The sequence below is a fragment of the Staurois parvus genome, unplaced genomic scaffold (genome assembly GCF_062004578.1).
Source record: "Staurois parvus isolate SC_StPar_1 unplaced genomic scaffold, SC_StPar_1.0 ptg000147l, whole genome shotgun sequence".
NCBI lineage: Eukaryota > Metazoa > Chordata > Amphibia > Anura > Ranidae > Staurois > Staurois parvus.
The window spans coordinates 22,569,127-22,582,170 of record NW_028317943.1 but is presented as its reverse complement, the minus strand read 5'-3'; the positions used below and the strand labels follow the sequence as shown (position 1 = coordinate 22,582,170).

General features: G+C 39.9%; 1 protein-coding gene across 2 annotated transcripts in view; it reads right to left on the bottom strand.

Annotated features, from left to right (window-relative positions):
* Positions 1–12,783, bottom strand: part of BEST3 (bestrophin 3) — a 53,483-nt gene extending 40,700 nt beyond the window's left edge. The window contains exons 1-2 of one of the 2 annotated variants that reach the window (XM_089674116.1): positions 12,575–12,783; positions 6,179–6,345 (exon numbers count right to left, since the gene is read on the bottom strand). In XM_089674116.1, coding sequence (XP_089530242.1) covers positions 6,179–6,330 — 152 coding nt within the window. In that variant the 5' untranslated portion in view covers positions 6,331–6,345; positions 12,575–12,783. The remainder of the gene's footprint in view (positions 1–6,178; positions 6,346–12,574) is intronic. The other variant, XM_089674117.1, reaches the window with a different exon arrangement.
* Positions 12,784–13,044: the final 261 nt, after the last annotated feature.

Genomic DNA, 13,044 nt, shown 5'->3' with positions numbered 1-13,044 from the left:
GTTAGGGTTATTGAGTAAAGTTAGGGTTAAGGGCTAGGGTTAGAGTTAAATGATAGGGTTAAGAGCTAGGGTTAATGTTAAATGTTAGGTTTAGGTTTAAGGGCTAAGGTTAGAGTTAAATGTTTGGGTTAAGGGTTAGGGTTAATGTTAAAAGTTATGGTTAGGTTTAAGGGCTAGGGTTAATGTTAAATGTTAGGGTTAAGGTATAGGGTTAATGTTAAATGTTAGGGTTAAGGGATGGGGTTAATGTTAAATGTTAGAGTTAAGGGTAGGATTAGGGTTAAATGTTAGGGTTAAGGGATGGGGTTAATGTTAAATGTTAGAGTTAAGGGCTAGGATTAGGGTTAAATGTTAGGGTTAAGGGCTAGGGTTAATGTTAAATGTTAGGGTTAGGTTTTAGGGCTAGGGTTAATGTTAAATGTTAGGGTTAAGGGTTAATGTTAAAAGTTAGGGTTAAGTTTAAGGGCTAGGGTTAATATTAAATGTTAGGGTTAAGGGCTAGGGTTAATGTTAAATGTTAGGGCTAGGTTTAAGGGCTAGGGTTAATGTTAAATGTTAGGGTTAAGGGCTAGGATTAGGGTTAAATGTTAGGGTTAAGGGCTAGGGTTAATGTTAAATGTTAGGGTTAAGGGCTAGGATTAGGGTAAATGTTAGGGTTAAGGGCTAGGGTTAATGTTAAATGTTAGGGTTAGGTTTCAGGGCTAGGGTTAATGTTAAATGTTAGGGTTAGGTTTCAGGGCTAGGGTTAATGTTAAATGTTAGGGTTAAGGGTTAGGGTTAATGTTAAAAGTTAGGGTTAGGTTTAAGGGCTAGTGTTAATATTAAATGTTAGGGTTAAGGGCTAGGGTTAATGTTAAATGTTAGGGTTAAGGGCTAGGATTAGGGTTAAAGGCTAGGGTTAATGTTAGATATTAGTTTTAAGGGCTAGGGTTAATGTTAAATGTTAGGGTTAAGGGTTAGGGTCAAATGTTAGGGTTAGCGGTCTAACCCTAATATTTAACTTTATCCCTAGACCTTAACCCCAACCCTAACATTTAAACCTAACCCTTAACCCTACCATTTAACCCTAGCCCTTAACCCTAACATATGACCCTAACCCTAGCCCTTAACCCTAACATTTAACCCTAGTCCTTTACCCTAACATTTAGTCCTAGCTCTTAAACCTGCCCCCAACATTTAACCTTAACCCTAGCCTTAACTCTAATATGCGACTTTAGACACAAAGGTTCCTGCACTACTTTGATGAGACTTCTATGCAAGTTTGATGCTACTTTGATGCTACTTGAGTGTCAGAGAGTGTAAAGTTCATCAAAGTCTCACTACATGACCAGGACTGTCATACTTTTCTATTAGCAAAAAAAAAAGCAAAACACATAAAAAAACACAACACTTGCATTTTTAGTGCAGTTCCATTAAAGTCTATTGCACAAAAAACACAATCTGCCGTGGGACAAAAAGTACCTGACCCTTTCAAAAAAAAGCACTGGCTCAAAATGCACAGGTATGAACTAGATCCATAGGAAATCATGTTAAATAGACTGTGTAATGAAAAACACTCAAGTGTGAATCTAGACTTAAATTGCTCTTCCTCAGAGATTGCTGGTATATTCTCTAGCACAGCCTTTTTCAACCAAGGTGCCCAGGCACCCTGGTGTGCCTTCAGGTTTCTTCAGGGGTGCCTTGACAAAATGCCTAAAATTGTCCAAAAAATTGTATGCAAGCCAGCAGGTGGATCAAGTCTGCCTTTTTAGTTACACAAAAGGTGCAGGTTTTCATTGTACACCATTACAACTTTCTAGCCGCCAGTGACATAACAACCATTGATGTCATCAGTTGATAAGAAGGACATTAGGCACCAGCACAGCATCCGTGCTTGCCTCTCCCCTGCCCCTCTCTCCGTCAGCACTAGGGCCACATTAGCTGAGTGAGAGAGGGATAAACTGAGGGAGAAGAGAAACAATGGAATACTAGTCAGTACCAGTGTGCAAAAGTGTACAGTATTTGCTTTGGAAGAATAAATCACTTTAGTTTGGTGTCCTACATGTGCAGATGTTGCTGTGTTTTGTAAAACTATTAGTTTAGTTTTTTACATTTTGTAATGGGTGCCTCAAGATTGTGCAGAATTTTAAAGGATGCCTTGATTGCAAAAAGGTTTAGAAACACTGCTCTAGCATTTGTCTGCTGATCTTATTGTTGTTGCATTCTGGCAATATTAACTGGGGCAGCAACATAGAAGTAGTAAGGTAGAACCAATAAGAGCAACAGGAGACAAAATGATTAACACTTTAAAAGTAGTTTCAGTTTGCTGACAGAGTCACTTTTTTAAAAATAAAGTGAAATCATGATCAGAGAATAAAAAAATAAAGGCTTTAGCTTGTCAAAGAAAGCTTGCAGCTGCTACCTTTTGGTACCAACACCTAGGTAAGTCTCTGAAAGTCTGAAAATTGACATTAAAGTGCTAAATGCTCGCAAAATCATCAATTCATCTAATGACCTGGCCAGTTACAGTAACACACCTCCGGCATTAGTGAGATGCCACTCTGGAGGAATGAGCACAGGACACAACAGACAGTAGTATTATCTGTCTGGGGGGATGGGAAAGTTAAATGTAATAGCAGATTTGAATACAAATAACAAACTGAAGCCAAACTCCTGCTAAAACTTTATAATCAGTTATAGCAAACATTTTTTTTTCCTTTTGGGATAAAGGTTTTACATAAATAAATAAAAGCTGATCATTTTAATCACTCCTGCCAGTGGTAAATGGATGGTCTCATCCATGTAAACTGTTATATTCTGCTTTAGAGTCTGAACTTCTGAAAAACAGCAGAGTTGCTGCTTGAATCACCAGATGAAAAGAGAAGAAAGCCAAAAAAGGAAACTAATACAGCCATCACATCTAAAAATTGATAAGCTGCAATATAATAGATGTTTGCTTTTGGGTTTATTACTGCTTTAAGGCAAATATATTTAACTTCCAACAATGTAGAAGAAGCTAAACAGAGTATAAAGTATTAATATGGGGGTATATTGGGAAGCATTTTTTGTTAATTTTGAGGCCTATTTATAAAAATGGGTAAAAAGAAAAATGAGAAAAAAAGTTTGGGGTTTTGCCCACAGTGGTCAATAAAGTTTCTTCTCAGTATATATGCAGACTGTGCTTAATGCTTGATAGTGATTACAATTTAATTTTCTCTTTCTTATTGAATGTCTAAAAATCTGACCAGATTTATTTAAAACACCACCTGCCTATAAATCTGAGATTTTATCAGTAATGCTGACTGGTTGTCTGAAAGGAACATATCTGTATATAATTCACTTCTGCAAATATGATACAACAATCAAGTAAATACGTAAACACTAGATTAAAACAAAATATTACAGTAATAAAACAATATGAATGGCCATTTAAATAGTAACTCCAATTTTGTTGATAAAAAAATATTCCCCTCAGGGTGATCTATGTACATTTCAAGGATTTTAATAAGCTTTGTTGCAGATCCCTACCTTTTGTTATTATGATGAAATAGTTGTTTGTTTATCTGTGTCCATGTGCAGAGTGAATCTGTATGGGAATGACTTAATAATTATCTATCAGCTGCTGCACCTGCAGGGTTCTAATGAGAAAAACTGCAAGGTCTGCATCCCTTTAGACGTGATTTCTCTTTGGAAGTATCTCACCAAAAATGACATTTGTGTTGCCCGAGAGGCTCAAAATCTGATTTGTATCTTAGTTTAGATTTCTGGGAAAATCAATAAGCCAATCACACAAGCACGAAATGACATTTCTGGGGTGTGTTGTGTACACCATCTGTGTACAGAATACCTTCAGGTAGCTATATCACATTATATTTTACAGAAAATTACAGTACTGCAAATTGAAAAGGAAAGGTAATTTTTAATAACATTTAATTTACTATGACTTGTATCTCAATTATATATGCTATATTATTTTTTTTTATTTGCTTATTCTTTTCCCCTATGAAAGTGGAGTTACCCTTTAAAGCCAGATTACTGACTTAAACAATATGTCAGTTTAACAATCAATTTAATGCAGAATTAAATTTGTAAAGCAAAAAATTGGTAGCAGATACGTACTAGGGGAAAGAAGAGATGGTTATTGGATTTAAATCTTTCTTCTTGCCTGCTAGCAGGTATCTAAGGATGGGAAAACTGCCAGCCGCATGCACAGCTCATTGTACAATCCTGGAATTTGTAATATTCTGGGTCAAGGAGTTGTGTTATCTTGGCCTGCTCAATCAAGGCAGATGGAGGCTCCTGACCCAGAAGAACGTTGAGAAAAGATAGAAATGACAGAGCATCAAAGGGGAACCAAGCAATCACAGGGCTGGTGGGGTCCCTTGGCAGGTAAGTCTGCTATAATGTGAAAATATGTTGTGCATACTTGTACATTATGGCTTAAGTCCATCCACCAAAATGCAAACTTTAAAGACAAGTAATACTATGAGAGCCCAATGGTTGTTTCAATGTCATACCCTGTTTGGACAGCACAAAGACCAAGATTAATGGACAGTAAAAGCTTTTGGATAAAGTTCTTTACAACTCCCACAATTTACAGCCTTGGCCTTTTTTACACTAAGGCTAGGTTCACATCTGTGCGGGTGGTGCGGCTGCGGATCCGCATGAAAATCCGTGCAGCTGCACCACCCGCACAGAGGAATGCGAACCCGCGGGCGGGTGCCATTAGTTCTAATGGCACCCCATCCGCACTGGATGACACAACCGTACTGGGAACCAAGGTTTCCGTGAGGGCTGCGTTTTCAGAAGTGCAGGGACTCCTTCCCTGCGTGTCACGGGGCACGGGAGTCCATTCAAATGAATGGGCTCTCGTGCCTGTGCAAAACGTGACCCGCACGGCCACATATATGTGAACCTAGGGTAAGACCACAAACAGAATTTACACACTCAATTTCTGGCACAGTCCTACGTTGAGCACTTATATGCAGAAAATTCATATTTAGATAATATAAGGGCAGCCTTGGAAACTCCATTTCTGGATATTATTAAAGACAACCCACTCTTGGGATAATTAGCATACTTGACTAAAAGAAACGCTCTAAATTACATTTTATTCTTATTTAAAGCTCTGCATTTCTAATATTGGCATATATTTGGTGCACAAATTAGGGCAGAGGGAGCTCTCCTTCTTCTCTTTTCATAAATGCAGTCTGCTGGTGGATAAGTGAGTGGTGGTGCCAAACTTGTTTCTTCTATGGGTGGAGAACCAAGCTGAAGCCAATTCTCATTATCTTTTACTATTTCAGCTTTGTAGTCTACTGTTTCTGTGTGTGGCCGGGCACCAATTTCTTGTAGTCTAAGCTGAGCCTGACAAGCCTTACATCCCAACCAGCATACAGTGTTACCAGCCACAAGACCCATCTTCTGGAGCATTAGAGCGGTACCGGTTTTTAGCTGAGCCCACATTAGTGATTCTGAGTGGTTGCATGGGGCCAGGAAAAAAATCTTGTTTGAAGTCTTTTTATACATAGGACCAGGGGCGGACTGACCATTTGAGCACTCGGGCACTGCCCGAGGGCCCAGGGTCAGTAGGGGGCCCCATGCTTCTGGTACCTTTTTCATAGGCTTTTTTGAGTGTGGGCAAGGACACAGGGGCCCCATGATCCCCTATTGCCCGGGGGCCCAATGAGTTGTCAGTCTGCCCCTGTATAGGACCATTTTTGGCTCTTTGGCACAATGTCTAAATGTGCCTACCTGGAAAGCCAGCCCTTGTTTGCTCCGTATTAGTGGAGATTCTCCATAGTTTAGATTATTACAATGTGTTATTAACCAATTGGGTTGCTTGTGTTGTGTGGTGTTAAATGTTAAACAACTATATATTTACCATTTTTATTTTAAAAAAGTTAAATTTCACCAGGTAAAATAAAGAGACAAATGGGGAGATTTACTAAAACTGGAGAGTGCAGACTCTGGTGCAGCTCTGCATAGAAACCAATCTTTATTGTGAAAGCTTAACTGACCAAGCTGAAGTTAAAAGCTGATTGGCTACTATGCACAGCTGCACCAGAGTTTGCACTCTTTAGTTTTAGTAAATCTCCCCCAAAACGCCTATTGTTCATAAAGGTATGTCAGCATGCATGTCCTGTATGCACTGTTCACAGTCATAATGGTCTTATGAAAAATATACAACAGAATGTACCTGTATATGACGCTCAGTGATGTATATAAACTGATGAACAGAAGGAACTCTCTGTAGAGTAATTTATAAATGCTGCCTCTCCACTTCAGTAGTAACCGGTGGAAACCAAAAAATGTAGCATTGGCTACTTTACTGGAATATGTGACGGTCATCTTGGCATATTCCTCCTGAAAGATGTAATACATTAATGCAATATAGGTTAATTACACCATACCACAAATGGATGGTCAATACAAATAAAGCTATGAGTTATTGTAACTCAAGCCAAAAAATATTTTTCTAGTTTTAGATGTCAGGTTTTTACTGGTTTTTAGGGCCCTTTTAGAGAGGTTTTACCTTAATTTCCTGTCTTGTTGAGAGAAAGGAAGTGTGGTAAAATCTGTAATAAGGGCACAGAAATAAAAATCTGCCTTCCCCTACCCTATTAAGAAAAAAGGATTTTTATTTCTGTCTGTGTTGCCAGTGGAGGGTTCCCCTCACTTCGTGTTTGTAAAAATGTTATCAACAGTACATGAAGAGAGGGTAAATCTCTAACTGAGCTGTGGACAGTAATAGAAAGTCAACAAGAATTCTAATTATTCCACACTCTAAACCTAGAAAAAAAGTTGTAGGCTTGACACACACTTCAAAACAAAATCCAGTACAAGGGTAACACTCATCAAGAAAATATTATCACCACCCACCTAATATTGAGTAGGTCCCCCTTTTGCAAGTAAAGCAGCCCTGACCCATCGAGGCATGGACTCCACTAGACAAAGCATCACACTGCCTCCTCTGGCTTGCCTCCTTCCCATAGTGCATCCTGGTACCATCTCTCCCTTAGGTAAGTGACGTATATGCACCCAGCCATCCACATGATGTAAAAGAAAAAGCATGATTCATCAGACCAGGCTACTTTTTTCCATTACTTGGTGGTCCAGTTCTGATACTCACATGCACATTGTGGGTGCTTTAAACTGCGATGCATTGTGTGTTCTGACACCTTTCTGATAGACTCTGCATTAACTTTTTCAGCAACTTGAGCTACAGTAGCTCCTTTATTGGATTGGATTACACAGGCCAGCTTTTGCTCCCCATATGCACCAATGAGCCTTGGCTGCCCATGACCCTGTCGCTGGTTCACCCGTTTTCCTTCCTTGGACCACTTTTGGTAGGTCCTGACCACTGCAGACTGGGAACATCCCACAAGGGATATCAATATATCAATATATCCATGCTGCCAAGCCCACAATAAAAATAAATAAGATATTTTGATCCTATGTGTTGCCTGACGGACCACTCTGCTATGGGTGCTGGTACCTTCTATACCCTCACTGTTCTGTATTTGACCACTTGCCCTCCAGAGGATTTACCCCCCTTCCTGACTGACCAGGCCATTTTTTGCGATACGGCGCTGCATTACTTTAACTGACAAATGGAGCTTTTTTATGGTTGTATTTGATCACCTGTGTAGTTTCTATTTTTTGCACTATAAACAAAAAAAGACTGACAATTTTGAAAGAAAAACAATATTTTTTGCTATAAAACATATCCAGTAAAAAATTAAAAAAATAAAATTTTGTCATAAATTTAGGCCAAAATGTATTCTGACACGTTTTTGCTAAAAAAAATCCCAATATGTGTAAATTAATTGGTTTACGTGAAAGTTATAGCGTCTACAAATGGTGGTATATATACTGGGATTTTTTTTTCTATACTAATAATGGCGGCGATCAGCGACTTATAGCGGGACTGCAGCGGGCATTCTGACACTGGGGGTGAAATGACTAACTGCCACTGACATCCCCAGTGACACTAATACAGTGATCAGTGCTAATAAAAAACACTGACACTGTACTAATGACACTGGGCAGGAAGGGGTCAACATCTGCGGCAATCAAAGGGTTAACTGTGTGTGTTTTACTGTGTGCTGTGTGCAGTGTTTTACTGTGTAAGTACGCTGTTTTGTATTGCTCTGCTATCCTCCAGGAATTGCCTGCATACTCTCGCCACATGAGGCCGGGCATTGTCGAGCACCAGGAGGAACCCAGGACCCATTGCATCAGTGTAGGGTCTGACATTGGGTCCAAGGATTTCATCCCTATACCTATTGGCAGTCAGGGTGCCATTGTCTAGCCTGTAGAGGTCTGTGCGTCCCTCCATGGATATGTCTCCTCAGACCATCACTGACCCACCGCCAAAACGGTCATGCTGAACGATATTACAGGCAACATAACATTATCCACGGCTTCTTCAGACCCTTTCACGTCTGTCACATGTGCTCAAGGTGAACCCGCTGTCATCCGTGAAAATCACAGGGTACCAGTGGTGGACCTGCCAATTCTGGTGTTCAATGGCAAATGTCAATTGAGCTCTATGGTGCCGGGCAGTGAGCACAGGGCCCACTATAGGACGTTGGGCCCTAAGGCAACCCTCATGAAGTCTGTTTCTGATTGTTTGGTCAGAGGCTTTCACACCAGTGGCCTGCTGGAGGTAATTTTGTAGGGCTCTGGCAGTGCTCATCCTGTTCTACCATGTGCGAAGGAGCAGATACCAGTCCTGCTGATGGGTTAGGGACCTTCTACGGCCCTGTCCAGCTCTCCTAGAGTAACTGCATGTCTCCCGGAATCTCCTCCATGCTCTTGAGACTGTGCTGGAAGACACAGCAAACCTTCTGGCAATGGCACATATTGATGTGCCATCCTGGCGCAGTTGGACTGCCTGTGCAACCTCTGTAGGGTCCAGGTTTTGCCTCATGCTACCAGTAGTGACACTGACCCTAGCCATGTGCAAAACTATTGAAAAACAGTCAGAAAAGATGAGTAGGAAAAAAAATGTCATTGGCCTCCACCTGTAAAACCATTCCTGTTTTGGGGGTCGCCTCATTGTTGCCCATCTAGTGCACCTGTTGTTAGTTTCATCAACACCAAAGCAGCTGAAACTGATTAATAACCCCCTCTACTACTTACTGACCAGATCAATATGCCAAAAGCTTAATTAACATGATGCTTGATGCTATACTCTGATTAAAAAGTGCTCCTTTAATTTTTGTCTGCAGTATATATGCATATATATATGCATATATATATATATATATATATATATATATATATATATATATATATATATATACAGTGGATATAAAAAGTCTACATATCCCTGTTAAATGTCAGGTTTCTGTGATGTAAAAAATGGGACGAGGATAAATCATTTCAGAACTTTGTCCACCTTTAATGTGACCTATAAACTGCACAACTCAATTGAAAAGCAAACTGAAATCTTTTAGGGGGGGAGTAATCTTAAAAAACTAAAATAATGTGGTTGCATAAGTGTGCACACCTATAAATGGGGATGTAGCTGTGTTCAGAATTAAGCAATCCCATTCAAAATCACATTAAATAGGAGTCAGTACACACCTGCCATCATTTAATGTGCCTCTGATTAACCCCAAAGTTCAGCTGTTCTAGTAGGTCTTTCCTGACATTTTCTTAGTCACATCCTACAGCAAAAGACATGGTCCGCAGAGAACTACCAAAGCATCAGAGGAATCTCATTCTTAAAAGGTATCAGTCAGGAGAAGGGTACAAAAGAATTTTCAAGGCATTGCATATACCATGGAACACAGTGAACACAGTAAAGATAGTCATCATCAAGTGGAGAAAATATGGAGCAACAGTGACATTACCAAGAATTGGATGTCCCTCCAAAATTGATGAAAAGACGAGAAGAAAACTGGTCTGGGAGGCTGCCAAGAGGACTACAGCAACATTCAAGGAGCTGCAATCTGGCAAGTACTGGCTGTGTGGTACATGTGACAACAATCTCCCATATTCTTCATATGTCTGGGTTAAGGGGTAGAGTGGCAAGACGGAAGCCTTTTATTACGAAGAAAAACATCCAAGCCCGGCTAAATTTTGCAAAAACACATCTGAAGTCTCCCAAAAGCATGTGGGAAAATGTGTTATAGTCTGATGAAACCAAGGTTGAACGTTTTGGCCATAATTCCAAAAGATATGTTTGGCGCAAAAGAACACTGCACATCACTAAAAGAACACCATACCCACAGTGAAGCATGGAGGTGGAAGCATCATGCTTTGGGGCTGTTTTTCTTCAGCTGGAACTGGGGCCTTAGTCAAGGTAGAGGGAATTATGAACAGTTTCAACTACCAGTCAATACTGGCACAAAACCTTCAAGCTTCTGCTGAACATGAAGAGGAACTTTTAGCATGACAACCACCCAAAGCATACATCCAAATCAATAAAGGAATGGCTTCACCAGAAGCAGATTAAAGTTTTGGAATGGCCTAGCCAGAGCTGAGACCTGAATCCGATCGAAAATCTGTGGGGTGATCTGAAGAGGGCTTTGCACAGGAGATGCCCTCACAATCTGACAGATTTGCAATGTTTTTGCAAGGAAGAGTAGGCAAATATTGCTAAGTATGAATGTTTCTTACTGATAAGAGTCATATCCAAAAAGACTGCGTGCTGTAATAAAAGCAAAAGGTGCTTCAGCAAAGTGTTAGTTTAAGGGTGTGCACACTTATGCAACCATATTATTTTAGTTTGTTATTTTTACTTCCCTCCACCTAAAAGATTTCAGTTTGTTGTTCAACTGAGTTGTACAGTTTATAGGTCACATTAAGGCTACGTTCACACTAGCGTTGTGTGCAGGCGGCAGAGAGGCGTTTGGGAAGTGTTTTTACCGCTTCCCAAACGCCTCTGCCAATTCCGCACATTACAGCACATGGTGCTGTTCTAACGGGAGCGTTTGCGTCACGTCGTGTTGGGTCGCGGCAAAACGGACGCCTCTGGTCGAGTCAGGAGGCTTTGAAGCCTCCTATTCTCGTCTATGGTGCCGCTCCGCAAACGCCCAGCCGGCGTTTGCGGTGCGGTTGCAATGCGGTTGCAGGGCATTTGCGGAGCAGTAACACCACTCAAACTGCATTATAGGCGTTTGTGGGGCGTTATTAACGCTCCGCAAATGCCGGACCGACGCTTGCCAAACACTATAGGGGCGTTTGGCAAGCGTTGGTAAAACAGCCAAGTGTGAACGAGCCCTTAAGGTGGAAAAAGTTCTGAAATGATTTATCTTTGTCTCATTTTTTAACATCACAGAAACCTGACATTTTAACAGGGGTCCACTGTATATGCGTGTGTCTGTGTGTTTTCCATAGCCTAGTGTGAAATTGCAGATTAGTACAATATTACAAAATGCAAACATTAACCTTCTAATAAGCACGTTTTTGGAACTCTAAGAAGAGAGTCTCTACTGCTGCACATGAAGCTGACTAGACCATTTAAAAGGTTATCTTTAAATAAGATCTTTCATAAAACAACAGTCTTGCACATCACAAACCAGACAGATCAAACCAGAAGGAACAGTTTGTACTTTGTCATTTCATGATCATGTCCATGCTTCTCAGAATGAAAAGAGGGGGTTGTGAGGGTTATTTACTAAAACTGGAGAGTGCCAAATCTGGTGCAGCTCTGCATAGCAACCAGTCAGCTTCCAGGTTTTATTGTCAAAGCTTAATTATTATTATTATTTATATACAGGATTTATATAGCGCCAACAGTTTGCGCAGCACTTTACAAAATGAAGGTAGACATTACAGTTACAATACAATTTGGTACAAGAGGAAACAGAGGGCCCTGCTCATTAGAGCTTACAATCTAAGAGAACTGAACAAGCTGAAGTTAGAAGCTGATTGGCTACCATGCACAGCTGCACCAGATTCTGAGTGCTCCAGTTTTAGTAAATCCGCCCACTATTCTCAGTTTGACTATCTTACAACACATTTTATCACTTGTGATTATATGTATTTTTTTATTAATTTCTTGCATGTAAAAATGAAAGCGCAATAACCAAGCAAATGATTGCTGCAAACTATTTAAATCTAACCACAGTTGAGTATGTGAGATATCCCTATTATTGTAATATTATATTAAACAACACAAAACATTTATTCTGTGACCTTTGATGGTATTTATAGCTGAAGGATCTGCGGACCAATATGTCAGGGTTGTCTGCCTGGAGGCCTGAGAGCTAGCAGAAACCCTTACAGGCTTTTCCGTGGCCCACATTTTCTAAGGAATATTTCATAAACTGCAGTGCCAGTAACCATGCATGTAATTAAAATATAAGAATTCCTCCTAAAACAAACTCTTGGATCATGTTAATTATTATTATGTAATGCAAACTTTTTTATGCAAGGTATTGAGTTGGATAAGAAGTTATGCAAAGTTATTTTATAGTTGTAATGGAACTTGATAAATACGCAGATTAAGTAAATAAGAAGGAATACACACATTTGTAAAATTACTTTTATTATAAATTAGTTACTAAGTAAGAATGCTCATATTCATGCAAGTAGCCAATCATTCTGAAGTAATGACATAAACGTGTATTTGACTAACCTGATCTGGGAATCAGGGCAGTGTCCTTATAAAGTCCTTGCTGAGGTGAAGAAATACTGTAAAGTTCAGAAATGGTACTCTCACAGTTATCTTCTGCTGGCAATCAAATCTCTTCCAAAGGAGCAGTAAGGAGTCCCTGGAGACCAGACTGACGAGCACAGGAGGGAAGAGTGTCTTTCTTGCTTGAAGCCTGTTTGTGCCAACATACACACTGTCAGTTACATCAGAGACTGTTCCATGGGACAAAAACAGCCAACAGCTGCTGATCTTGCGCTCTCCTATTCTATATTTATAAATCCACCTGCCATTCAAAGAAGACCATTGACTAAGTGATCTTTAACTGATCTTAAAGTACATTTAGATATCACAAAAGACCAATCTATGTAATGCCTTCTCAACTACTGTATATGGACATCGATCACTTAGTTATCTGGTTTAGAAAACTAGAATGTGGTTAACAGGGATTTAGA